This window comes from Anopheles nili, chromosome 2 (assembly GCF_943737925.1).
Source record: "Anopheles nili chromosome 2, idAnoNiliSN_F5_01, whole genome shotgun sequence".
NCBI lineage: Eukaryota > Metazoa > Arthropoda > Insecta > Diptera > Culicidae > Anopheles > Anopheles nili.
Window position 1 is genome coordinate 29,841,994 of NC_071291.1, and position 26,394 is coordinate 29,868,387.

The 26,394-nt window shown below is 45.2% G+C and overlaps 8 protein-coding genes across 9 annotated transcripts; 5 read left to right on the plus strand and 3 right to left on the minus strand.

The window, feature by feature from the left end:
* The first annotated feature begins 560 nt into the window (after positions 1-560).
* LOC128732082 (organic cation transporter protein-like) lies at positions 561-2,895 on the plus strand. Its single transcript, XM_053825245.1, has 3 exons — positions 561-820; positions 1,328-1,573; positions 1,643-2,895. The coding sequence occupies exons 1-3, from the start codon at positions 561-563 to the stop codon at positions 2,832-2,834; spliced, it is 1,698 nt and encodes a 565-aa protein (XP_053681220.1). The 3' UTR covers positions 2,835-2,895.
* A 2,056-nt stretch (positions 2,896-4,951) lies between these two features.
* On the minus strand, positions 4,952-7,100 carry LOC128731301 (farnesol dehydrogenase). The gene is made up of 5 exons (XM_053824410.1): positions 7,089-7,100; positions 6,044-6,341; positions 5,719-5,981; positions 5,493-5,630; positions 4,952-5,266 (listed from the first exon to the last, which is right to left on the minus strand). Exons 1-5 carry the CDS (start codon positions 7,098-7,100, stop codon positions 5,231-5,233), a joined length of 747 nt encoding a protein of 248 aa, XP_053680385.1. The 3' UTR covers positions 4,952-5,230.
* Positions 7,101-7,229: 129 nt separating this feature from the next.
* LOC128720572 (transmembrane protein 183) lies at positions 7,230-8,519 on the plus strand. Its single transcript, XM_053814246.1, has 3 exons — positions 7,230-7,284; positions 7,345-8,018; positions 8,084-8,519. The coding sequence occupies exons 1-3, from the start codon at positions 7,230-7,232 to the stop codon at positions 8,366-8,368; spliced, it is 1,014 nt and encodes a 337-aa protein (XP_053670221.1). The 3' UTR covers positions 8,369-8,519.
* A 58-nt stretch (positions 8,520-8,577) lies between these two features.
* LOC128731675 (tRNA (cytosine(38)-C(5))-methyltransferase) lies at positions 8,578-9,649 on the minus strand. Its single transcript, XM_053824807.1, has 2 exons — positions 9,574-9,649; positions 8,578-9,512 (listed from the first exon to the last, which is right to left on the minus strand). Exons 1-2 carry the CDS (start codon positions 9,647-9,649, stop codon positions 8,578-8,580), a joined length of 1,011 nt encoding a protein of 336 aa, XP_053680782.1.
* Positions 9,650-9,807: 158 nt separating this feature from the next.
* On the plus strand, positions 9,808-10,381 carry LOC128720513 (39S ribosomal protein L43, mitochondrial). Its single transcript, XM_053814187.1, has one exon. The coding sequence runs from the start codon at positions 9,808-9,810 to the stop codon at positions 10,378-10,380; it is 573 nt and encodes a 190-aa protein (XP_053670162.1). The 3' UTR covers position 10,381.
* A 446-nt stretch (positions 10,382-10,827) lies between these two features.
* On the plus strand, positions 10,828-12,303 carry LOC128721054 (uncharacterized). The gene is made up of 2 exons (XM_053814766.1): positions 10,828-10,831; positions 10,896-12,303. Exons 1-2 carry the CDS (start codon positions 10,828-10,830, stop codon positions 12,179-12,181), a joined length of 1,290 nt encoding a protein of 429 aa, XP_053670741.1. The 3' UTR covers positions 12,182-12,303.
* Positions 12,304-12,695: 392 nt separating this feature from the next.
* LOC128731046 (3-hydroxyisobutyryl-CoA hydrolase, mitochondrial) lies at positions 12,696-14,457 on the plus strand. The gene is made up of 2 exons (XM_053824140.1): positions 12,696-13,013; positions 13,095-14,457. Exons 1-2 carry the CDS (start codon positions 13,011-13,013, stop codon positions 14,253-14,255), a joined length of 1,164 nt encoding a protein of 387 aa, XP_053680115.1. The 5' UTR covers positions 12,696-13,010; the 3' UTR covers positions 14,256-14,457.
* Positions 14,458-15,079: 622 nt separating this feature from the next.
* On the minus strand, positions 15,080-17,494 carry LOC128721801 (GTP-binding protein SAR1b). Of its 2 annotated transcripts, none has more exons than XM_053815594.1 (5): positions 17,333-17,494; positions 16,346-16,511; positions 16,154-16,273; positions 16,011-16,076; positions 15,080-15,940 (listed from the first exon to the last, which is right to left on the minus strand). In XM_053815594.1, exons 2-5 carry the CDS (start codon positions 16,386-16,388, stop codon positions 15,588-15,590), a joined length of 582 nt encoding a protein of 193 aa, XP_053671569.1. In that variant the 5' UTR covers positions 16,389-16,511; positions 17,333-17,494; the 3' UTR covers positions 15,080-15,587. The 2 variants fall into 2 exon arrangements, with proteins under 2 accessions (XP_053671569.1, XP_053671568.1); XM_053815593.1 differs by having other exon boundaries at positions 16,346-16,516.
* Positions 17,495-26,394: the final 8,900 nt, after the last annotated feature.

The window sequence follows — 26,394 nt, forward strand, 5'->3', positions numbered from 1 at the left end:
TTCACTGAGTCACCCTAACGGTGCATCTCGCCATCACGCTGCAGCTAAGCGCATTCGACCATATGGCCAAGTGTAATAAAAAACCAACAACATAAACAGTCGAACTCAACTCACGTAAACATCAACACCAATGCAACGTGCATTTGGGCACACGAGCGGGTGAGATTAATTTAACCCTGCGCTTGTGTACGCGCATGCATTGGGCCCATTTTCTCTCTCAGCCACAAACAGCTGATGCACAACCACACCCTTCACGATGCATGACAGCTCCGTAGCCGATACGCGCCTAGCCAACCCATCGCTCTCTTCTCTGGCAAGGCGGTTGTCTCCATTCCATATCAGTCGATTGCTAAGACGCAGCAGTGTAAATAATGGTTCCGATAAGCGACTAAACCTTGCGTGCCACAGCAGTGTCCCAAATGCACAAACACCTGGTACAAAACCCCCGAGAAAGGTTGCTGTGCACAATATAAGATCCAGTGTTAGTAATACGATGTGCGGTTGTGGCAAATAAGTCTAATTGCGGCCAGTAAGCTCGTAAGGGGTCACGCACAAGCGCTATGTCAGCTGCAGAGACGGAAGATGCCAGGGCTGATGCTGCGTTCGATCGGCTCATGGAATCGATCGGTAACGATGGTCCGTTTCAGAAGCGATACAACATCATCTTCAACGTGATCGCGGTGCTGATCGTCGCGATGTGTGTGGTGAATGTGCTGCTCGTACTGGTCGTGCCTGAACACCGGTGTCGGATTCCGGTGGAACCTACAGAGATTGGCAACGGAACGCAAGCAGATCCAGGGCAGCATCTTGGCTATCCAATGTGAGTAGGTGGCGTACGGGTTGTGATTGTGCTGGTTCATGGACTGCTTTAACACCTTGAGTGCCGCGTCACCCAAAAGTGGGTGTCGGAAAATTTTCCAGGAGGCCATGTCACCCACTTTTGGGTAACGGCAAAAACGCTTGATTTTGAAACACAATTTTGGAGTATTTAGAACAGCTTTTAAACACTAGCATAAAATTTATGAGCAAACAGGAATACGAATGATCGTAAAAAAAGCCTAGAGTTTATCACAAACCTAGTATGTGAAAAATTACAGCTGGGACGTTCCTTGCTTACACATATGGCTATGTTCAGATAGCAATCTGTTCGATAGCATAGCAATGAATAATAATCATTCTAACTCAAATCGATCCATCAATTTCCATACAACAGGGATCTTTTCAAATAGCCTTTCCATATCTGAACAACCAACATCCAATTGTGCAGTTCGTTAAGCCGAACAATGGACCAAACAGTCAATTTTAACCATCTATTTCGTACCCACAGGGAGACAAACAGTCGCGGCGAGTACGTCCCCAGTTCCTGCCTGATGTACAACCAATCCTCGACCAACGGCACCGCCACAATGGCCTGCCAGTATGGATATGAGTACGATCGTACCTACTACGACCACACACCGATAACGGAGCAGGATTGGGTCTGCGATCGAGAGCTCTACGGCACAAACGTGTTCGCTTTCGTGCGTGTCTCAGAAGTCTGTGGAACATTCGTCCTCGGTCAGCTCGGTGATCGGTAGGTATCTGACAGCTTTGGAATGCCTCTGAAACGTCACTCAATGATCATGTTCTTGTTCCTTCCCAGCGTGGGACGACTACCGGTGTTTCTGGTCAGCGTGTTGACGACCCTCGCCGGCCGAACGCTGGCCATCTTTTCCGCCCATCACTACTATCTGTTCGCTGCGTGCGCCTTCCTGGGCAGCTTCGGAACCAACACCGCCTTCCAGTCACCGCTGATCATCGTGATGGAAATCTCAAAAGACAGCCAAAGGGCCGCCCTATCCTTATGGCAGCTACTCGGCTGGACAGCAGGCGTGTGCATTGCACCACTCGTGCTCTGGTGGCTCCGAGACTGGAGCTGGTTCCTGGCTATCACTGCATTACCCTGTCTGGCGTTCTTCTGCTTCCCGCGATACGCCATCGAATCGCCTCGGTGGCTCGCGAACCAGGGCCGATACGCCGACTGTCTGGTGCAGCTCCGTAAGATCGCCACCGTGAACAAGCGTCCACTCGACCTCACGGAGGACGACCTACGGGAACTTCTGCCCTTGTTCAAGCCCGAACGAACGTACGGTATCGCATCACTTTTTGGAGGACTCCACATGAGCCGCCTGACATGCTTGCTGCTGGTTAGCTGGATCTGCAACACCATCCCAACGTTCACGCTGTTCCTGCTCAGCCTGCAGATGGGTGGCAACCCGTTCCTGAACAACTTCTGGCAAGGTGCGGTCGAGCTGCCAGCCTACCTGATCGGTCGCATGTGTTGCGATCGGTTCGGACGACGTTTCACCAACAGTGGTGCGTTTCTGGCCGCAGCCATCGCTTGCTTTCCGGTGGTTCTGCTGATACACCGTCCCGGAACCGAGCTGTACGCCTCCGGGCTGGCCAGCGCCGTGAAGTTCTGCATTTGCGTCACCTACTTCGCGTTGTACCTTCAGTCGGTGGAATTGTACCCGACGGCTCTACGCCAGACTGGAACCGCTTTCGGTATCATCATATCGAACGTGTTCGGTGCCGTTGGGCCCTACATCGTGTACCTCGGGACGAGCTGGGACCTTCGGTTGCCATTTGTCGCTATGGCACTGTTTGCGCTTGTCGGTGCGTTTGCCTCACTGTTTCTGCCCGAAACGCTACACCAGAAGCTGCCCGAAACGCTTGACGAGGGCCGCCGGTTTGGGCGTGACCAGCCCTTTTGGGCCGTTCCGAAGCGACCCCAAACGGTCGCCACCGAACCACCGAAACCGGAACAGGAAAAACTCAACCCTGCCACTTCGTAGGGGCTGGTTCTCTCATCAACCTAGCAGGGCTTGTTACCGAGCTCCTTGGGATTTGCCGACGCGGGGATGGTACGAATTTGTGCACGAAATATTTTAGCGTTATTCTTTTTGTGTTTTTTTTTTGTCTATCATCTGTGAGTACTGCGCCTTCCACACGGTCCTGAACCCTCGGGGTGGGTCGACGAGGCGAAATGGAAGCTTGCAGAAAACAAAAATAGCGACTACAATATACCGGCAGCCCGCGAAGGGCCACAAATGAAAATACTTTCCAACGGTGAACGGTGAAAACACCGAGCACGTGCACGTGGCAATGGACGGAGATGAAGACGCTCGGAATGCCTTTCAAGTTCCCGGTGTATCGTGGCTGGATGGGCCACCCTTCGAGAGAGTTCATACGGCCCGAGTTGGATGGGAGCGTTTAAAAAAAAAGAAGCACAAAATAAAAAAAGCCGGCACACAACAACGCGCGCGGACTTTTGAATAATTTACATTCCACACGGGCGCACGAAAAACTCGTCGCCCAAAAAGCGAACCGACCGAGTGCGCCCTTGCCCGCAAGCGTGGGATTTGGGAAACAACGTGGGAAAAGCGTTTGGGACTGCGAGCTGCGGACAGGAAGCTGCTAACCAGGGTGCTTTCGCGATGTGCACTGGAAAAGGTACGTGGGGGAGAAAAAAAAGCCCGCCAAAATGCTGCAAACCGGACAGGCGTCGGTGGACAGACGACATCTGCCCCCAGAGGCTGGCTGCCGGTAAATGGAAAATAAATAACGCCAAGGATAAAAGTCTCCCGTTGGACAGCCAAAGCACGGATGGGATGCGTTTCGCCGATGGATAGCGTGTGGTTTGCATTCGGTATCCGTAGAGTGCTGTTTGGGTGTTATTATTATTTTTTGGGAGGCTGCACACCAAAAAAAATGGTAATCTCCCGAGGTGTTCGTCTCTGCGATAGCCTAAAGCGGGTTGTCCACATGCATTATTTTCTCGGCAATAGATCACTTTCGTTTCGCTGAACGCGCGTAGAAGGTTATCCAACTCAGTTGCATCGTGGACGAAGTGTTTGAGCAGTTGCAGTTGCCATAGTTACCTCTCATTAATTTCAGTCTAATGCTAATATTTTCGATAAAGTGTAAAATGTAATATTTGTAAAATTATATTTGAAAAACTATAATCTATGAAGAACGAAATTGTTCTACCAAAATATATTTACACAATGCGTTGATATATTTATTCCTAGTTATTCGTATTTAATATCCTAAGCCGTATCGCATGTTTATATGGTTAGCTTACCTACAGTACTAATGGCAGCTTGCTCAGTATCCAACTAAGTGTATTTCTGTTAGTTGATTTTAACGACTTTTGCATCTCTTTTCGTTACGATTCCGTTCTCACCCGGATGCGAGTGCATTAGCAAACATCGAGGCACTGCTGCATCGCCTCTGCTGGTATAATTCTTTTAATAAAATACATATCTTGCTTCTGCTCCATAAAACCCTCCCGGGAATCCAACCGGGCGCATACTACCACCGGGCCCGAATTCGATGAGGATGAACGCTCGGCGAACGAGCCATTATTTCCGGTTGCATTGCGGTACCGTTTTCCCGGTGCATCCTGGCAGAGTGGTGCAATTTTCTGTGCACCACCGTTCTCTTGGCTTGGGATTTTACCATCGGCAGGTTTTTTTTGAGTGCACCGTACGAGAAAAACTACATTAGTAACCCACTCCCAAAATGAACCTCGGGATATTGAAATGCATGCTCGGTGTACCGCTGCCGGCAGTACATATTGGTTGCATATTTTCTTGTTACCGCGTAGAGCAACGGAAATATGTTGTACATCGTTTAAGAAAGCTATGCGTGCCCTTTTCCATATATTTGGTAATCTTTCAATTGGGATCATCACTAGCGACTGAAGGGGTACGGCAAAACGAAACTGATTCATGTAATAAATAAGGAACGCAAGCACAGCAAATTGTTCTCAAAATGTCTGACATAATATTGTGCATTGCATTACAGTTCAATGTATGTATTTGCATGGCTAGAAATACATAATGCAGCATCGAAACGTTGCAATCCAATGTACGTAACATTACGTTGTAAAATTGCATTACATGCGCTATAGCAGATTAACATTCTATCAAGAATCTCTAAGCATTACAAATGACTGGATTAATCAACGTGTTGTTGCTCACGCATTTGACGAACTGATTGCTATCAATTAAAGCAAATTGACTTCCGTCTGCAAATGACAAGCAAATGACCCGGTCAAGCTCGTTGGGATTAATTTACAAACAGTGGGTTCACATTTATCGCTTTGTCCGAATGGAGTTTATTTCAACCAGTTTATTTGAGCTCTTGATTCAAACGATCAACACACGCACCGGGTCGATCGTAATTTTTATGGTATGGATGGCGTTACGGTTACTTCATCAATCTGAAAGTAAAAACAAAACAGTGAAACACAATTATTCATCATCGCATCAAATGGCAACCGGTTTCACGTGATGCCTGTCGAGAAAAACCACAACTCAAACACGACAATGTCCGTTGATATTTGACACCAGCTCACGTGCGTTCCAAGCGCGGGTCTTCAGTTACGCAAGAAAGAACTAATCACTTGCGACGAGTGAGCAACGGAACAGTCACAAGGTTACACTTACACGAACTCCTGGTGGCGTCTCAAGGCAATGCATGATGCTCGCGGTAATATCCGTGACTTGTAGCTTCGGCAACCGTTCCGCTAGATGCGTGTCGAACACCTTGATCATGTCTGTCTCCACCATGCCGGGATGGATGCTCTGTCGAAATCATAACCACGTGGCAAGGAGTCAGAAAAAACTCGCTCAGAAAAACGATCGCTCGGAAAAACTGTTGTAAAATTCTTACCGTTAATTTGATGGGTAGTTTGAGAAAGTTGAACTCCTGGCGTAGCACTTCTACCAAGCCAACTAGGGCGTATTTCGAAGCAGGATACACTCCAAACATGGGCACGGTTACGTCCGGAACTCGCTTACCGAGAATGCTGTTCAGAAGTACGATGTGACCATAGGATTCTCTGGCCTTCATGTCTTTAACAACCTCGCGAACAAAAACACACGTTGCTAGCACGTTTACGTTGAACGTATCTCTGTAATCTGATGTTTCACTCTCTGCAAACGGGTGGTGGTGATCTTATTTGTTGATGATCATTTTACCATGAATAATAACTTACGCGTGATAAGATTGGGACGGAAAATGCCAGCATTGTTTATTAGTACATCAACTCCGCCAAACTCACGACGAACCCAGCTTAGCGTTTCTAGTATCTCAGATTCGACTCCGACGTCACACTTTTTGGCGAAGATCTTGCCCGTACCGGTTACTTTGGTTGATAATAATGCGATTAACTCGGCACGCCGACCGATCCCTACAACCACCATGCCAGCGTTAGCTAAGGCAAGCGCCACGTCCTGTCCGATGCCAGAGCTAGCGCCCGTTACTAATGCGATCTTGCCCACCCATTTATCCATCTTAGCTAAGGTTTCTTCCACTGTTCGACGATCAACGACGACTGATGTGGTTTAAGGTTGCGGCACCAGATTAAGTATGATTGTTGCTGTTCAGAAACCTTAGATGAAGGTAAAAGAAAGGGAACCATGTACAGGGAGTGCAACAGCAAGCACAACAGATATGATTGCGTGATTTTGGTCGTGTCTGTTTATTTGAGTAAAAAATATTCGACATATTAGTCAAATAAAGTAATGTACTATGCAAGGTATCGTAATATGCGAATTGTACGATATGTTAATTTAATAATTAACATCTCAAAATTTTATCATGCCGATGATTATTGGAAACACCCCATGACTCTTTCAAATGAAAATTTTTTATAAGAAATAATATAAATTTGTATTATATATTTTTTGAAAATATTCTCTTACTACTTTTTATGTAATTAAACATAAACTTCAAAAACTGAATTTTAAGTAATTTTGAATTTAAAAAATGTGCGCTATTCTGTCTGGTACTCTTGTTGTTATACTGTTATACTGTTCACGTTTGCAAGAGCTGTCATTATTTTATATTGACAATCAAATTTAATCAACATTTTATCATAGCAAAACAACAGCAAAATGTAAACAAAACGGAGCGCAGAGATTCGTTCTGAAAAATCAGTTTTACTTTTAATATTCAGATATTCAAAGTTCAGCCTATCATCCACTGCCCCTCTTTTCCTAGTTGAAGTACTCTAGAAAACTGAAAATTAGTTTTCTAACTGAAATAACCATCAACATCTAATGGGGCTTAGGACATCCATCTAGCACACTTAATGTTTATGATTTCTTGCACTTATAAAAGTAGAAAAGTACCGACACCCATATTAAAATTTGGGCTACTGTTCGATTTAGTTCATTTTAATGGAGTTAAGCGTTAAAGTGAAACCAACAAAAAACAAACCTGCATTCGGGAGAGGTATACTAGTTGCAATTATTTTTCATTCCGTCGATTGATGATTACGAAATCTTGTTCCAGATCTCACCATCTACGACTATGCGAATAGTTCTAAATGTACAAACAGGGCGTCGAAGCAAATCAGCAAGATAACCATTGCCGAAATTGTACAAGAATCAGAACCTTCTTCTGAAGATCTCGAGCACGCCGAAGAAGGGCGTGCGGGAAAGAAATGTGTTATTGGCGACGTGGCTCGGATTGTATACAACGACTATCACATCGATGTGTGGTTCCTTGTGTCGCAATTTATACCCCCGGAGGACGTGTGCCGATTTGCACTTATTTGTCGCAAAACGGCCGAAGTTGTACAAAGTGGCCGATTCTGGACGCAGTTGTACCGATCGTGCTATGATCGTTCCATCGATATACCACCCCGATTCCAACCGGAGAATATGATGCGACTACGTGGTCTTAGATCGACTGTCATACAATCCTTGTATTATATTTACCCACCGTTTAAAAATCGTCTAGCCACAGCATCTTACCGAAACCCGTACCGGGTCGTCGGTCGGCAGCTACTGTCTACCTGGCATAAGCGTACGAAACATTGTTGGACATATTATTTCCGGTTGAAGGCATCATTCATGCCTGAAAGTCGACCAGTGCAGTCACTAAAACTTCAGCGAGAAAAAAACTCACTCCAGTTCATGCAGGACATCTATATGAATCCGGAGGAAGGATGTCAGATAATGATGGTAATTCGGGTGATCATCAAGTTTAATTTTCAGCACATTCACTATTTATCTGTTCTCGATTGTAGATAAAATCCGATTTTCTAAAAGTGATACCGATGTACAACGAGATGTTGTTTGTGAAAAACCTTACGCAGACACTCTCCCAGAGCATGATACGCTATAAAGTTCGCCTAGAGCTAGGAAACTACTGTGGGAAACGGATCAACGAGCTTGTCTTTGATCCTGTCCACAGTGTTATCGTGCTTGATTGGTGGGATCCGGAATATTACAAGGAGCTCGGCAGCACAACGCAGGAGGAAAATTTGTCGTCCGAAAGAGAATGGACAGAAGCGTTGGAGTGGGATGATTGATTAGACGGAGGCGGAATTCTTTCCCAGTACTGTGACTGTAGATTATTCCATTGTGATTGGAACACATTTAAGATTATTACTTTTTTACAGTCACGTGTGATTTTGCAGACATACGAGATATGTCGCAACATTCATAGAATCGAAAAGAACACGTGCAAATGAAAATGGAAACATTAAAAATCATGAATGGACAATATTAGTTTAAAGTTTTATTCGAGCTCTTCTAGCAAAACACTCACAACGAATACATTCACGCTATTACCTAGAACTCGGTAGCGCTGTTTGTTCGTGGTAGACTCTGGGAACCAGAAATATTCGGGAAAACTCATTAGCCTTGCAACTTCCTTCGGGGTGAAGTATCGCACATGCAGCTCTCGCAATAAAGCCTCTTTCGCTACTTCATTCTCGGCGGCCATTGCTCTCGCATAAATCTTATCAAAATCGTCTCTAGAATGAGGACAGAACACAGAACCAGTTCCTTCGGCGTAATGCGTGTAGGCTTTAGTAAAGCACATGGAATTAGTTGAGTCCGGTGTACAAACGTCCATAAGAGGAAGATGCTTCAGCAATGTTGTACTTTTCAAAAGAAAAGATTGTGGAATCTCCTGTTCCATTAGCTCTCCCACTGTCAACACATTCTCCGTACTATAGTTTTCTAGGTCTGTAATTATATCATGGCTGGCATGTTTAAAACTTCTGCTTTTTCGTTTTGCTATACAATAGTATCTGTGACGAGTATTGGGTACTCTGAATTGATGCGGAGATAAGATATATTCCTGATAGTGGAATCCTGCCTGAATCAACCGTTCCTTGTACATAGCACATGCTTCTGATTTTTCGAAACCTTTTACATTTTCCATTAGTATAAATTCAATCTTGGGCATTTGATCAAGTAGATCGCAAATATGTACGAAAGGATCAGCTCTTCTATCATGGATATCCTCGAACTTTCCATTTCTCGTAAAAGGTTGGCACGGAGGAGACATCATAATCGTGTCCACGTTAAGTTTAGATATTTTTTCCGCGCTAAGACTCAGTATGTTACCATTGCGGACAGTATCTGTCCCAAAATTATGGCTATACACGGCGTTCGCGACAGGGTTTACGTCGATGGCGGATACAATTTCGAACGTTTTACCAGCACCTGAAAGAGAAGTATTTAAATGGTCATTATGTCGTGGGATATAGTGAAATACGTTACTCACGTTCGAGTGCCATTCGCATACCACCGATTCCACTAAATAATTCCAGAACCCGAAATGTTTTAACCGGATTTTCCATCGCGTTTCGTGAGCATGGTATTCCGCCAAGCTAGTATCACCTAAAATGTCAAAAACAAATGCCAACATCGCCCCCATCGTGCTGTCATTTCGAGAGTGCATTGTTTGCGTTTACTGCCGGCGTGTTTTTGGAGTGTTTCGTTTCGTTTTAGGGCAAAAATGTCGAATTCCCATCTATTTCTCAAATCGGGCTTCCCACGAGCTCCACTGCAGAATGGAATCGGACGTTACGTGTGCCAGCTTCAAAGAATAACACTGAAATACTGCAAAACCAGCGGTTCCAGCAAAGGCATGCGAGAGTTTCTTGAACACGACCTCGTAGATTTCAGCCGAGCTAACCCAGGAGTTGTGGTGTACGTTAAGCCGCGCCGGCACCGCACGGCTGTAATGTCCGCTGAATTTCTGAACGGCGAGCGTACTTGGATCAACTGTCGCAACAATAACCGAGAGGAAATATCGAAATGGATGCAGGTGCTGAAGCAATCAAATGGTCAATCTGAAGAGATGCGCTTACGTAAACATTGGCACACGGACGTCCCGAGCGTGCAAGGTGCTTGGACACCGTTTACACATCGTCACCCGTCGTCAAATGTTACAGAATTTCCATGCAAACAATTGTCGGCACTAAAAGCCAACGAACCAACTGCCACGGAAAAACTGTTACAGCTGTACTTGGCACAGAGAAATACAGCTTCTGAAAACGCACCAACATCGACAGAAGAAGCAAAATAGTTAAAACTCATTTCATTAGCGTATAATAAAACGTAAAGTAGTAGTACACTGTTGTATCTTAATTCATTCATCTTATATGAGAAAATATATTGTGATTTTCAATGTTCAAATAGTAAAGATAGAAATCTCCTTTCATTAATTCATTTCATTTTATTTTAGATCTTTGGTGATATTATTAAATAAAGTATTTAAGCATTTCAAAAGAAAACAAATAGAAAAAACAATAGAAAGTTGTCAATTTTCTGTTGTTTTTCTTACTTTTTTTCATAAATGTCAACATCAGCTGAGTCCCCGTCAAAACAACACGAATACTGTTGGCAAAAAGTAAAGTGGTACTATATTGCATGATAGGGGTTTTAAAAAACCTTCAATTATCTCACGTAGTTTTAATTTTAGGACATAAAAGTGCTGTCAATCAAATGATATGGATTCTGGTAGTGTATCTTCATGAGTAGGACCAATTTAGCCATGGAATCAAATGGTAATTTTTATACCTTCTCAAACAAACCTGACAGCTCGACGCACCGAAGGCGATGGTATGGAAAATGAGGACATTGCCGGATCATTCCGAACAAAACGAACGTCGACGTCGTCCACAGCTTCATCTACGTTCATGCCATCGGGAGAGATAAAGTTGCCCGCGAATTTTTCCATCGAACGACTACTGCCACACTCAGGATCGAACCCAGTGTACCGTCCGACGGAACTCGTCCCCAGTGGAAATACCTCATTATCGGCCGTTGTGCCTCGCGGAAAAGTATTCAATTTGGTACCTCGTTTAGTGTCACCAAACGCGCGATCAAAACTGACCGCAATGCATAGCAAAGAACCAAAGTTTGTTCCTTTTGAACCGTATAAGGGCGCCGTTACACCTATAATCCCCGGACGCAACGACGTCCCAGGCGGTGGTACTCGTGTCAAGTTAAGCAATCGTAATAATCTCGACCTGAATGTGCTAGTTTCGCAAATGTCGACCATAACGGACAAAGAGCTGCGCACCAAGATAACGCCATCCGTAGACAACGAGGATAAGCAACGCTACGAAAAGGAACTAGAGGAATTGCGCAAAGAACGGGACTATTTCCAGGGTCAGCTCAAGTTTCAGGCTCAGGTGAATGCGGAGCTCAAGAACCTGCTCGTTGCAGCAGTTGGAGAAGATTTGCAGACAAAGGTCAATGTGTTGACCGAGGACAAACTTCATCTCGCTCGGAAATTGCTGAACTCGGCCGAAAACTTATCTTCCCACACCGAGCAGATCGAGTTTTTGGCAGGGCAGAGTGAGGTGTGGCGCAGCAAATTTCTCGCTAGCAGTTTGATGGTTGAAGAATTGGCACGCTGGAAGGCAAGCTTGATGCAGCGAAACGGACTGCTGCTGACGTCGAACAAAGAGCAACTCGAAGTCATTTCGAAAGTTCGTGAAATGACGATAGATGTGCTGAAGCATTTGCGTTTTCTAGCCAACGCTAAGGACCCACTGCAGCTGCAAACGGCTACCGTGCTCGATTTGGCGTCAGAGTGCGTCAATATTTCGCAGCAATTGGCGCTGCAACATTCGGCCCTTGGTATGCCAGACAATCTGGACGGCATAAAAATGCTAGAAAGTATGACGGAAGCGGAGAAACTGGCGGTGCAAGCTCTTCAAAGTTCGCATCAGTCGCTTATACCAACAGACGAGGCGTTCCGTGCGATCGTTGGTCAAGCATTTCCCTCCATTCACTCAATCAAACAACGGCATCAATCTGATGATTTTGAGTTAATAACCAAACCCGACTGCGAGTCAAACAGCGAGAGCACAAATTAACTTATCTGTGTCTAAGCCGGGTGTGTGTCTTTTATGTTTTTTTCATGTTATATTTTTAAAAGCACATCTTACAGGATGTAGAGGGTTTAGTTGCTAAAAACGTTTTACATAAAAAAGCAATCAATAAATACATGTCTGTTGTTTTATTAAAACTATTCATTTAGGAAAACCATGGTATTTACTGAATTTTGAATAAGCTACCATTCAAAGCATCAAAAGCGGTCCAACAGTAACGAATTGTTCGCTGCATGTGATGTAATGTTCACAGATTCGTCGAAGAGATATCAAATAGGGTCATCTCAACGAACAACTAAATTGTTTTAGGGATGAAAACTCTCACCCTATAATATAAATTTTAAAACTGACAACTGTTGAATTGCGAATGTCAACATCGTTGTTTTACTTCAAAACACACCTAAAACAACACCCCAGATTGTAACAATTAGAATAGCAAACGTAAGTCACTGAGAAAAATAAACACGTAAACGAAGTTTATGTTGCCGGTTGGAAAACAAGACTCTCGCAGGGAGTTTTGATCATTGTTTACGAAACTGCATTGCCTACCCGAACTGGTGATCTGCCGCGGTGCACAAGAAAAAGAAGAGGAAGGAGATACTAAGTCAAATAATCTTGCGCACTTAGTTACTAGTTGCAACAGCAAATTGCGGTGCTGGATTTTGCCGCGTTGCCACAGTGTGCGTACAACAGTTAACGAACCGCTCGACCCTTCCGACTGTGAGGTTGCATAATCGTGAAAGGTCCACTTCCAGCAGACATCGCGCGAACCGTGCAGAGTGGAGCGACAGAACTATAAAAACGAACGAACAAGATGGTAATACAACCAAGAAATCGAACTTATTCCGTATGTTTCATGTACTAAATATTCCAACGCACAATTTTCACCTTTGCCCAGCTGCGAGCGATTGCCGTGCGCGCAGGATTGACGCGATCGAATCAAGCGGTTCCGAACTTTTGCCGTGCGATGTCATCCACCGGTGGAGCAGATAACACCAGCTTGGTGCTAACAGAGGAGGTCGGTAGCAAGGGGGTGATCACGCTTAACCGACCCAAGGCACTGAACGCGATCAATCTAGAGATGGTCCAGATCATCCACGAAGCGATGAAACGGTGGGAAAACAACAAAAATCTCGTTATCATTAAGTCGGTCGGCGAGAAGGCGTTCTGCGCCGGAGGAGACGTGCGAGCCATTGTCGAATCAGGTGGCTCTGTGATGACGAAACAGTTTTTCACGACCGAGTACACGGTGAACGCGCTGATCGGAAACTATCGACCGACATACATCGCACTCATCGATGGCATCACGATGGGAGGCGGAGTGGGATTGTCCGTGCATGGTAAATATCGCATCGCCACCGAGCGAACGATGTTCGCGATGCCCGAGACCGCCATCGGTCTGTTTCCGGATGTTGGCGGTGGTTACTTCCTGCCGCGGTTGGAGGGCAAGCTTGGACTTTACCTTGGCCTCACAGGATTCCGGCTGAAGGGACGCGACGTGCACAAGGCCGGCATCGCCACGCACTACGTCGAGAGCAAAAATTTGCCGGCTCTGGAGCAGCAGCTGTTGGCCACAACGAGCGGAACCGAAGTTGAGAGCGTGCTGGAGCGTTTCTCCGAGAAACGGGACGCTGGTGTAGAGTTTGTGCTGGCGAAACAGCTGAAGCAAATCAACGAGTGCTTCGGTGCACCGACGATCGAGGGCATTTTTGCCAAGCTGGAACAGGACGGCAGCGAATGGGCGCTAAATACGCTAAAATTGCTGCAAAAAATGTCCCCAACGTCGCTGGTCGTCACGCAGAAGCAGCTCGAGCTGGGAAGTCAAATGGATTTGCAAACGTGTCTCAAGATGGAGTACCGCTTAGCGGTTCACCATGCAATCGACAGCGACTTCAAGGAGGGCGTTCGAGCGATGCTGGTGGATCGCGATCAGAACCCACGGTGGAATCCGCCCACGCTGGCGGAGGTGGATCCGGCGCGTGTGGAGAAATTCTTTGGCCCCTTGCCAGACGGCAGTGAATTGAATTTCGAATCCGACGGACAGAAGTCTTCGTTGTAACGCAATGTCCTGTACGGCATCTGCTAAAGCAGACTCCATTTCCGGTACACCGGAATCACAAAGTGCATTTACTAGCAGTTAATTACGGAAGGCCAGCAGCGAAGCTGTGGCGTACTATTTTCCAGTTTATACGCATAAAAACCTTTCTAAGTTGGTGTTTCTAAGAAAAGGTGGAAATAAATTTAAATGGCCATATAATTAAACAAAAACGCCACGTGACAGTGACTAACGTGTGCATAATACGATATCCTTTTCGGATGACTTCTAAACATGCGGATGTGAGAAAAATATTTCGTAAAAATCGTTTTATCCGTTTCATGTTCCGTTTCTTTTAGATCTTCGTTTTCATTTTACATCTCACCATCAGCAACCATTGTTTTCATCTTTTTTGTTTCTAACACACGAGCTAGCACTATTATTTATATTACGGTTTGTGGGGGGTTGCGTTGAATCCCACGGATGTAAGTGTTTTTACAGCACTAGCATGACATCCTGCTCGGACGAATTTGTTCTACTGTTTCCATTCGGCTAGTATTGCCATTTTCAAGAATTGCTAGAGTTCGATTGTTCCACTAACCAAAACGCCATTGCTCCCGGGTTTGTCTTTTATCATGGTGCGACATGGAAATGTTTGAATAATGAGTGGCGTATGCGTTTAGCACTGAAGCAGAGAGAAAAGGTAATAGGGGAGCAGTTGCAAAATTGCTTAGCATGAACAGGGAAAAGCTCCTTGAATAAACACGCAGTTTGCCACAAGAATGCTGGTAGATAAGAATGAGCTAAATGTCACGTACGTTCTATCAACACAAGAAAAAAATAAACCATTGCCTCAGGCGCACTCCATTGTTCTATTAAAAACGGACAAATTTGTTGTTCACAACAGTAAAAGCAGGAATGCTTTCTGTTCCTTTCACTAGGCGCACCGCTGTAGCATACTGCCTGCCTATGTGAAGATAGAGATGGTCATGCTGCTTTGCAAAAGGTTGCACGCCAAGAAATACCGGTTTGCCATGCTCTCACAAACTATCCAATTGCTCTACATTACTAAGCGCTTTACATGCTGCTTTTGCTTTTTAGCTTCAAAAAATCCTGTTCCTCGGGTATTCCTTGGCAACTGTATGCTCCGCCACAACAACGTACACACTCCGCGGGAGCCAAATTTGCGTTAGCGCTCGTCCACTGATCCAATCTAATATATGCCGGTTGTTTAAAGTGTGTTCGTAGATGATTACTTTCAGCTGTGTATTCTTGTTTTGTTCTGCCCACTCCTCCACTACCCACGCACCCGAATCATACCCGAAAGAAAAAAAAACGTTGTTAAAGCATACTATATTAGTCGATGTACTGCGCCAACCAACGGAACCCTTCACCGTAACCCTGCCGTTTAAGCACGGAGCACATAAACAGTTCTAGTGGGCGTCCGGGCAGCTCGGCACGGGACACCTTGCCCTTGCCGGTGGTCAGCTGGTACAGTGCGAAGTAATTCCGCAGCTCATCTTCACTCGCCGCCCCCGGTTTGTCGATCTTGTTGCCGAGAATCAGCACCGGACAGTTCGAGAGCGCCTCGTCGGTGAGCAGTGAGTCCAGCTCGTTTTTGCTCTCTGTGAAGCGGCTCCGATCCCAGGCATCGATCAGGAATACGATGGCATCCACCGCCGGAAAGTAGTCTTTCCAAACGCGCCGTGCTGAAAGGCAAGCAAACGGTATTACATCTTAATTTTTCTTCATTCATTGCCGCGGTTGCTTCATAGCTACCTTGTGTGTGTCCACCCAAATCGAATGTGGTGAAACGCATATTTCCTATCGAGAGTTCTTCGGAAGCTGTGAAGGAAGCAAGGTGGCAAATTGTTAGTGTGCTACACCGTTAAACATAACGCACAGGACGGGATGCGGCTTACTTGGATGGAGCGTCGGGACGTGCTGTGCCAGTCTGTCGTCCTTCAGCATGTGTAGCAGAGTCGTTTTACCGGCATTGTCCAGCCCGAGGAAGAGCAATTTGCCGGACTTTTTCCACAAACCTGGGATGTGCGACCAAAGTTAGAAACTCGAAAGCTCCCATCTGACCCTCGGCCAAGTTAAAGGGCACTTACCTAGGTAACCTAGAACGCCAGTGAACCAGTCCCAGATGAACATTTTGGCAATGTCACTCTAGCTCGCACGGATGAGGATCCAAAAATATCCACCTCTCAAGCGTGAGGTTGTGATGTGAAACGGGTGGAGCGACCAAGCGAAGGGAAGCGCAACGCACGACGCGAACTGAGCTGGCGAGAATAAACCATGGAAACAGAGACAAAAGCGATTGATTACAAACACTAGCGATCGCAATGATGGCGCAAGTTTTTCACGGTCGCGCGTTGACCATAGAGGAAGAGTTTGCTGGCAAATTGTGTTTTCCGATTGATAAGACGAATAAATAACACTACACATGGCAGGGGTGTGTTTGTAAATGTATACGTGAACGTGCGACGGGTGCCATCAACGTGCATGATTTGCTTTTCCAACCCGTTCCTTCATTGTCTCTTATGTGAACTTTACCCTTTGCTGCTTTTGTGCGCGTACACCACTTATTACTTTATTCCTTTTGTTTTGTTTCAATGAACACAAGAAGCGGTTGCTCTGGTAAGCTAATTAACACTGCTCACACAAATCCGTGCCCTACTTTCCCACTCCAAAAAACCAAATGAATAACTGCCTTTCGATTAATGAAAACCTCGTTTAGCGTTAATGAGGTGCGTCTGTTCACGTCAACGTAATATCTTGCATGTTTACTATTGAGACGCGTGGCTACTGAAAGGAAGCACTTGAACTTGAACAGCACTTCCATTTCTGTATTTTAAGAAATGTGTACGTCCGTGGGAATACACACCAGAAGCACGACCTCGTACAAGACGATGTTCCCACCACCGTGCGCTAACAAACGTAACGCGTGGCACTTAAATATGGTTTCGGTGTGCGGATCTATGGTGGGATAGAAGAGTCCTAGATAACATCCGGACCCTGGATATTGGGTACAAACTACAAAGCGAACGTGTCGCAAACGAAGGCTATGTTGGCCAACGCAGCACCAGCACACTCACCTAGTGATTAAACCGACGAGGAAGCCACTTATTCGCCCCCAACACTACGAGCTCGTGAAATCTACGATGCGGAATAGGCTAACCACAAGTTCGCAAATTTCACGACCCACGAAAACGGTTTTTGATCGGTTTTTACTCGCGCGAAAAAGACAATCTTGGGCAATTCAGATGTTTCAACAAATCGACAAGAAAAATATATATCGGATCCACTCATTCATCCGTGTGACAGTTTGAGCGCGTGATGTTCATTCCGGCGCAGCTATTTCACTTAGGGCCGCTACCCACGGGATCTTTGAGTTTCAGTCGCTTCAAGTATACGTTCCAAAGGCTGCAGTGGATAATAAATTTAAATTGTAAGCACCTCTAAATCAATGTTCTGTGTTTCTTGGAAGAATAACGAAAGCGATAAAACCATACTAAGACAAATCATAAGAATATCAGTGTATAGTTATTGTGAAATTTTAAAAATGGTTAAAATCATGTGCGTGTCCATCTCTACAGCGTACTGCGCCACGTTTTCGAGCACTTGGATGAACTCTTTGATAGCATAATGTCGAGTTTGGACGTGGAATGTCGATCAGATTGACGTATTTACTACCAGCGTCATCTACAGGAATGTAAATATGAACCTCGGGATTTATTGCTTACGTAGAATTGGTACGTGGTTTTTGAATTTGAACTGAAAATATATATAACATTACAAAATTTATCAAACAATTCTTAATCTACTAACTATTCAGTTTATCTTTCAGTCTTCAAGGCCTTTTAATCAAAGCAAAGAAACTGAAAATCCATCCACTACATCTAGTATTCGTTTTTCTTTTATGTAATAATCTTTTGAACTCTCCAGAATTGTTGAGTATTTGTGAAATACAAATATGATTCTAATATTCGTAAAAAACAAGAGATTATAACTATTTTGAATCAATAGGAAATTAACATATAATGTAATTCCTATAGATGCCGCTGCTAGTGAAATGTCAACTTGCTCGAGATTCCACGTCCAAACTCGACTTTTGTAGTTCTACCAACGCATTCAAGCGGCATTCAATGGCTGTTAATGTTGCGTGCATCTTAAATTAAAAGATGTACTACTCCTAAAAAACCTTTATAAATCCCCATTGTTTAAAATTCGATAAAATCATAAACTATTCTTTGATCACTATCGCAGGTTTTCGAATTAGTGAGGCAAATTGTGATAATGGTACATTTCTGTAATTTTTCGGTGTTGCTTCGCTTACTTTTTACTTAACACATCAAGATTTTCAATTCAAACAAGTATAAAAATTCATAGAGTAATGCACAAAGTAAAATTACATAAAGAAATAGAAATATCATTTGATATTTCAAACGGAATTTAATTTAAAATGGCAGTACCAATAACATCATGCAATTCTAGCTCAACTGCTCGACTGCTGTCAAACGGATTCATGCGAAAGAGAGAAAGAGCTGGCAGCAGTAGCGCTCGCTGTCAGACGGTTGAAAATGCACGTGAGAGAATGTGAGCGCGAGAGTTGCGGATGTCGGAGCTGAAAAAGGTTAAGTAAAAAAAGTGCGAAGAACGAAAGAAATCGCGTCGCCTGCACATTTTGTGTGAAAAAGATCGTGATTTTGTTGCACCGAAAAAGCGTAAGGTACGGAAAGGTATCCGAAATGGGTTGCAAGAGTAGTCAAAGAAGCACGTGATATCAGCTCGGCGTACTTTTAGGTCCATGCCTCCCAGGATCTGATGTGTGAAATTATGTGTTGTATGAAATGCCTTGATGGCGATGTGCGTATGTATGTGCTGCCAAGGTGTGGATTGATGAAACTAGCTGTCCGCCGTGAATGGTGAAAAATCCGGCAAACTATGGAATTTTTCGCCGATCGCCCGTGCCGTTGCGACTGTTTCACTTGCAAAGGTCGACCAACTTCCGCTTTCGAAAGGGTGTGGATGGCACGGCCATAGGCGAGCGTGACGGTGGGGCTACCTGGCTCTGTAGGAGTGAGTAGCTATCATCATGGCCGAGATAGTATATGCAGAAAAGTGTGTGCGGGCCCAAACTGCGCCTTGAGTGATGACGATGACGACGGTCGCCGGAAATGGGAAAAAAGTCGTGGTACACCGTTCCGTGTGTGTTGGGTTGATTAGTTGTCGGTAGATATCGAATTGACAGGGTAAAAAATGTCGGATCCGTATTGATCGAAAAGCAGTGCGTACGGTTTCAATCCAGAGAGGGAGCGTCGTGTTTGACAGAAATTTTCGAAGCTACTCGTAACAGAAGACACTCGGCAGAACCGGTTTGCGGTCTTACGGGCAACGTGGAAAGGCGGCGGCAATCTGTCGTGTCGCGATGCCTTATTTATCAAATATTATGCGGGCGTTATGCAGTTTCCGATGATCTTTGTTTCTGGAAATCGTAAAAAATAGCTGCTGAAAATGAAGCAAGAATGAGTCAAGAAGAGCCCATGCGTGCGCTAGTGTGCGTGTTCTGGCGTGCGCCATCTTTTTTTCTCTCTCCCTCTCTTCAACACAGCAGGCCCTGTTAGTCGCTCTCTTACTTCTTGAGAGGCATCGTATTTTTTTTTCAAATATTCTCTCCACACATCGATTTCAAGATAGCTTAGCGCAAACCTCCCAAAGTGTGAGCACGAGACCCGACGTGTGATTCCGTGTGCAGCGTTTGAGTGAGCTATTGTGCTTGCATGCTGTGGTTGGGATTTGCTTTTCGCTACAACGTATAAATTCTTCTATTGCGTATATGGTGACAAATAATGGGTATGCGTGCTGCTGCCAGAACAAGTGCGTGCGCGTGTGTGAGTGTGTGTGGTCGTGAAATTTCGCTCATTGAAGATGATCATAGGCACCCAAGCAGCAGGCAAGAGAAAAGGGTAGCTATAAAGTAATGCGGCTGCTGGGCTGTGAGAGCGAATGAGAAAGTGCGCGGTAGTAAGCGCCGCGCATGTGAGAGAAGAAAACAGCAGATGGGCAGCGAAGAAGCGTCGGCATGTGTGTGTGCGTGCGTGAATGAATGAAGTGAAGAAAACACAGTCAGGAAGCATTTGTGTGCCAGACGATCGGCGATCGATCGACAATCGATCGTCTGAGAATTCTAACCTCAACAACAGAGGATGAATATAGCGAGCTGACAGCTGCCAGATGGATGAATTCTCGGTGGGTGTAAAATCTGCATTTGTTGGTGCACCTTGTGGTTCGTCGAAACACGTAACTTCTATTTCTTCCCCAATGCAACGAAACGCAATATGAAGCAAATACGCGAGGTAAGCAAATTTCCCTGCAAAATTCACACAACAAAAATAGTTTCATAGGATGCCTATGCTGGCTTATGAGTTCCTTCGTTCCTCGTAGCAATGATGCCGTTCATTAATATTGCATGATAGGCGGCTCTTTATCATCATACAGCTGGCGAAACTTCACCGTTTCATTGCAGCTTAGTTAGAGCCTCGTATGCGGCTTGGTTGAACGCGAAAGATCAACGCAACGCAATATTAAAAATGGCTTAAGTGACGAGCCCAGCTGGCTGAAGACGGAGAGAGGTTTCTGGGCGAATATAAATTTTCTTTTACGGCAGAGAAAGCGCTCTGCGGCCACTTTGAGTGCACTGTGGCCTAACGAAGACACAGTCCGAAACGTGACGTTATGGGTCGTTAATTTTATTGTGTTTTCCGTTGCTTATTTTTTTTGTTTTCTGTTTTTGCCGTTTCTGAACCAAACCACCCCTCTGTTTCGTTGGTGCTCGAATCAGTTTGAGTCCAATGCAAGAAAGAATAACCTCACTCTATTGGCGTGGTAGTAGTACACTCAACCCGCGGTGTTTTTGCCGAACGATCACTAGCTGTAACCGTAACCTGTGAATGAACAGTTCCATTCCATTGTATAAAAGGGATTAAAGCGTCTGAATTAGGGAAATGTTTGACGTAGTAGAATGCCATCATCCATCTGACGGAAAAAGTTTTCGTTAACCAAAAAAGAGAGAGAGAGAGAACAAAACAGCAAGTAAATTATGTTGAATCGCCGTTTTAGGTAATCGTACGATAAAGATTCAACAACGGTGAATGTGGATCAACTTCCATGTATTTGTCCGTCGTTATCTGTTCCACGCGACCATACGGAGCCACCACAGCGCTGGGAAGCTTGCTTTACCGTCTAGCAAACCAAACGTGCAGACACGTTCGAGTAAATTGATTGTCCAACTCCCTTCGTCCTTCACCGGCGATTTAATTGGGGGGCAGCGATAAATCAATGACGATCGTTTCCTGAGATGACGGGCGCAAACGAAACAAAACAACTGGTATCTTTCGTCTGCCAATAATGGACATTCGAAGCTTGATTGGGGGTTGTCTTTATGCCGTTACACATTCTTATAGAACACGGGCGCGCTTGGTCCACAAAATAACTACGTTCTTCCATCGCGCGTGTCAATCGATGTTTACGCGTGTCTAGATCATGATGTTACCAAATTCAAAAAGTCACCCTGTCAGCCCGTCTAGAAACCGCGGAATGAAATGGAACCGCGGCTCTTGGGCAAGTGTTCGTAATTGGTTGGCCACACAAGTATTTGTCGGGTATTTTACGCATAAATTCACCCCCTTTGCGATCGATTGGGTGAAGAGCAGCACACATCCGTCGTTCTGTCGCTAAAGTCCTCCGCTAGGTCCTCTGGTGCGCGGCACAGCCTGCTCAGTTTCTGGTGGAGCAGCGCTGGGGGAGCTGTCAACAAAACACTCACTCATATCGCGAGGGTACGAGCGAGCGCACCAACACCAACGGCCGGCCGTCATCCGTCGGTCGATGAACGTCACTGCGGGTGAGTGGCGTGCGCGCGGTTCAACGGTGAGTGCCTTTCTCTTTCGCTGGAGCTCACCGCGCTCCGCCATTTTGATTTTTATTTACATATTATTTTTTAGCGGAAAGCAGCAGTCGCAAGCAGGCGGCGGCGCGCACGCTGCGAAGGAACTGCTGGGGCCATTCCGCCGGAGAAAGAAGGGGGTTGTGTTGAGCGGATGTACGTGTGTGATTTTGCGGCCCATGTAGTGACACGGTGAGAAGAATTCGCGGTGCGTTAACACCTTCCACGGTCTCCGGTTTCCCACTGTTGCCAGAAGGTTCTTATGTTGGCCGCTCCCTACGCCGCCGTCAACCACCGTCAACGATTGTTGTATGTGTAGGCCTGGTGGTAGGTGGTTCCTAGGTAGGGTGTTCGTCCGTCATCCACCCCGGAACGGTAATAGGATTGTGACTTCTTGTCCACTCGCGTGCGCCACCTTACTGTTAGTGCAAACCGGTCGCGACCGATGAGGGAGTTCTTCGACACGGTCGAATCCGCAGCTCAGTTCCACAGCCTTTGGCCGATATGTGATGTGTGAGCGGCACGTGCGGAAGGTGCCGGATGTCATGCCTGGTACCCCGCACCACTCACCCCCTCATCTGTCATTACCACCCACCCCGTGAAGCAACAACAAAACGTTCAGTAGGTACTGTGGTCAGTACCCAGCCACCCGGTCGGTCGATCGGTCAGTATCGCCAAGCCCTGTAAGCGCCTCCCTGCGCCCTTCCTCCACCCTCCTGCTCCTCTCGGAAGAGAGCTGGCCCTGTGTGGTGCGTGCGTGTGTGTATGTTCTGTGCTCAGTGTTGTCTCCTAACAAGATTATCGAGCGCCGCTGAATAGTAGTAATTTGCGTAAGGCTAAACGCCTGGGCTGGTGCCGTTCTGTGTGTGTGGCGTGGCGTGTTGCACGACGTTTTTTGTGGCGTATAATTTTGTTACGTGCACTTTGCGGGGACCGTTTAGTGGTGCATCATCCTTGGGAAAAGGCAACTGAGGAGACCGAGGCAACGCGATCAAAGAGGCCGCGAGAGATCTCTCAGCACCCGCAGCGTAGTGAAAAATGTGTCCCGTGTGAGTGTGACTATGTGTGTATGTGTGTGTAGGGTGGAGATTGTGTGTACAATTTAGCCCCTTGCGTCCGTCACTAGTCCTTCCCCACGCTGGGTACGCTTGACCGCTATCATCGTAGGAGTACGCGTGAGAAAGGACGACGGAGGTCGTCCGTGACAGCGTTGGGAAAAGGTCCTTTTCTAGTCCGTCGGTGCCTTCGTTTTTGTTCAATTGTGCGATCAAATGAAACGTGCCTAATCCGTTGGCAAAAACGGCATCTTGCGGAATATCATCTCGACCGATTGTTTTGGACCAAAAAGTTAACTCGGACGTGCATCACATAAATTCGAAGATCGGGTTTCGGTGATTTCGTTTCGATGGTTCCACAAGAATGGTGTTTTTTACATGGTACGCCAGATAATTTCAGTGAATCGTTTCTGACATGGAAAGAGAAGAGAAGCCCTTTTTCATTTGTTTGTAGGTGAGATTTATTTATCAGCAAATGTCAGCTATGGCATCTGTCAAATAAGTGGTGTGCTTCTTTTTCTCTCTTTTTTCTCCTTGTCATGAACACATGCAGCAAAGCAGGTCCCCTGCCCCCAAAAACCCTATCGTATCAACGCACCTGCCCTTCTTTTCGTTACCTGTGGGGAGCTCATTTGGGCATCACAAAGTTGTGAGTTCCTTGAGCCGTTTGACAGCAAGCAAAGACGACAGCGAAGCGTTACCGTAACGTAACAAAAGCACACAAATTAGGATTTTCGCCCCCGGATATCCGTCGCGAATTGCTCCTTCGCGACATCCATTGCCCATTGATCTCCCGGTGCCGTTGTCACGGCTGCGAATGAGATGACTCCTGAGCTTTTCCCCTGTTTGCTCTTGCTCGCTCTCTTTCTCTCTCGTTCGACACTTCGATTATTCGTTCAAGGTCTCTTCTCTTCCGCCACAGATTGGGGTTCATTCGGTAGACTTTGACAGTAGATTAGTAAGATACGGACGGGTGCTGATTTTCCTTTGGAGCACTCTTTGCTAATGCCACCCATGATCCCTTAAGTTTGTATTCCCTCTCAGACGGAAGAATGAATCGTTTTCAGCTTCTATTTCTTTTGAGGATTTTATTATCTTTGGGGTTTACTATCTTTATCAACTTCTTTGGACATTTGTTACTGCTTTTGGGCAGTTTATTGTATAATTATTTAACGTTCAAGCGTAGCTATCGCTATATTTTCATTTTGCAAAACTTTGTTTTATTTGTCTCACCCGAGAGGAAATTTGCGGGACTGATCTAATTGATCGTTTTTAACACATTAAACCTGATCCAGCCCAGTAGAGAAATGGATATAACTCGTGCTAATTATTATTATACTTATGATCATAACCAGTTGTTTTTAATTTTATAGATTTCAGTACAAATTTGAGGCTGGTACATTTATGCAGGTTTTAGAAAAAGTGTTGTGAAATTTAAGCTAAACCACTTGTATGCTTATTGGTGCTTTAGATGGTACTGGTGATCTATTTCACGGTACGTGCAGCACAAGTCACGACAGTCCCAAATAATCCCCTGCAAAACGCATCCTTAGAGCGTAAATATTTCATTTTAAAATAAGTCTCCTCATTTGTATTACATAACTGCCGCATAAAAGCGCGTCAGCTGCCAGAAGAAGGGGCTGATGAGATCGTGTGTGGTTACACAGGCGTGGTATGTTTGAATATTCTTTTTTTATCGCGACTTCACCTGCAAGATAGCGCGCAGACAGCCGCAGTCATGTGCTGATTAGTGTCACCAACACATGGCGCTTCCGTCCATCGCCGGGACGGTAGCACTACTATCACTATGGTTAGAGTTCGCTTTATAGCCAAAAATGATGGTTTAAGTTATGAATGGCACCATTGGTGCTACTGGTAAAGGGGTTACGTTTGCTTCGCAACTTGACGATGTTTTTTTTTGTGAGAGGGTTGTATTTATTGAACATTCGGACTAGTTTAAAATATAATCAAACATATGAATGTGTCGTTCAAAGTACATTAAATCGCTAAAATGCTCTAATTTATTTTTTAAACTCGTTTTGTTTTGAATTATTGCAACATCTACGTCAATTGATTATTTGAGTTCTACAACATATGCAAGAGTTACATATATATTTGTGCAAGAGTTGTACAAATCGTCATCAAATAAATATGTTTTTCTTTTAAAAAGTCGAGTCGAAAAATTTACGCTTATTTTAAAAATCTTACTAGACCCTCCCACACACACATGCCTTGCTATGTTGTCATTTACCTGAGGACGACATGGTACATTGTTCTAGTGATGCGTCAATTGATGTTTGTTTTTTTTTTATTCTCTTACTCAAACAGTACTTAACATTGCATGCTTATTTTTGCGCCGTAGTGGTTAGGTCTGTCCGGATTGTGAGGCAGCTGAGTGCAATATATGTAACAAAACGCACGTGTGGATACGGATTAATTATTCACCTGTTCTTTGTAAAACTAGCCACTGGCCACTCCCGTCGGAGCCTTGGTCGAATATTCGGATGCATTGCAAATGCTGCTTAGTGCTTATGAGCCCAGCAGTATTCTCCAACCAGCTAGTTGTAGGTTTCATCGTGTACATCATGTATATCTTGAAGCTAACTTTCTTGAAGTTTATTGCATTTGCAACTTTATTTTTTACCTAACCGCCAAACTATATAAGTGTCCAAGGATCTCGTTGAACAAATGTTGAACTATAAATATTTTGTTACTGGAATTCGCATCTTCACTAAAATTGAAATAAAAAAGTGACTTGCCATTGATGTGAGTTTGACATTCCTGGTGCATCATATTACCATCAAAACCAATTATTGGCACCCGTCGCAGAATGTTTTCTTATATATTATCTCTATAACTGCTACATGTATCAATTGGCAATTATTAGGCACAATGTACGTTATCAGCTAGCCCCGTTCTTTGTGGCAAAAGTCACAGTCGGATGTTACTTGTGCACTGTGACAAACAGAGAGAACGGTGCAGCTCAGGCTGATAGTCTCACCGGATGTCGTCAGGTGCTCTTGTCTTGCCTATCCCCTGGCTGCAGTGCACTTGTGATTCTAGCATAGAGAAGTTGGCGTTATTATTATGCCATGTCCCACGAGAGGCCACTAGTGGGGTGACACATTTAGCTTCGAAAGAGGGCAAAGGCGCGCGT

Excerpts from the sequence above, each read along its gene's own strand:
- LOC128731675 (XM_053824807.1), bottom strand. The coding sequence starts at position 9,649 with ATGGAAAATCCGGTTAAAACATTTCGGGTTCTGGAATTATTTAGTGGA. Across the intron at positions 9,513-9,573 it reads TATGCGAATGGCACTCGAAC|GTGCTGGTAAAACGTTCGAA; the intron begins GTGAGTAACGTA and ends CTTCTCTTTCAG.
- LOC128732082 (XM_053825245.1), top strand. The coding sequence starts at position 561 with ATGTCAGCTGCAGAGACGGAAGATGCCAGGGCTGATGCTGCGTTCGAT. Across the intron at positions 821-1,327 it reads CAGCATCTTGGCTATCCAAT|GGAGACAAACAGTCGCGGCG; the intron begins GTGAGTAGGTGG and ends TCGTACCCACAG. Across the intron at positions 1,574-1,642 it reads CTCGGTCAGCTCGGTGATCG|CGTGGGACGACTACCGGTGT; the intron begins GTAGGTATCTGA and ends GTTCCTTCCCAG.
- LOC128721801 (XM_053815594.1), bottom strand. The coding sequence starts at position 16,388 with ATGTTCATCTGGGACTGGTTCACTGGCGTTCTAGGTTACCTAG. Across the intron at positions 16,274-16,345 it reads TGGCGTTCTAGGTTACCTAG|GTTTGTGGAAAAAGTCCGGC; the intron begins GTAAGTGCCCTT and ends CGCACATCCCAG. Across the intron at positions 16,077-16,153 it reads CGTCCCGACGCTCCATCCAA|CTTCCGAAGAACTCTCGATA; the intron begins GTAAGCCGCATC and ends CTTCCTTCACAG.
- LOC128720572 (XM_053814246.1), top strand. The coding sequence starts at position 7,230 with ATGGAGTTAAGCGTTAAAGTGAAACCAACAAAAAACAAACCTGCATTC. Across the intron at positions 7,285-7,344 it reads CAAACCTGCATTCGGGAGAG|ATCTCACCATCTACGACTAT; the intron begins GTATACTAGTTG and ends ATCTTGTTCCAG. Across the intron at positions 8,019-8,083 it reads AAGGATGTCAGATAATGATG|ATAAAATCCGATTTTCTAAA; the intron begins GTAATTCGGGTG and ends TCTCGATTGTAG.
- LOC128720513 (XM_053814187.1), top strand. The coding sequence starts at position 9,808 with ATGTCGAATTCCCATCTATTTCTCAAATCGGGCTTCCCACGAGCTCCA.
- LOC128731301 (XM_053824410.1), bottom strand. Across the intron at positions 5,982-6,043 it reads CCGTCCCAATCTTATCACGC|AGAGTGAAACATCAGATTAC; the intron begins GTAAGTTATTAT and ends ACCCGTTTGCAG. Across the intron at positions 5,267-5,492 it reads AGACGCCACCAGGAGTTCGT|ATTGATGAAGTAACCGTAAC; the intron begins GTAAGTGTAACC and ends TTTTACTTTCAG.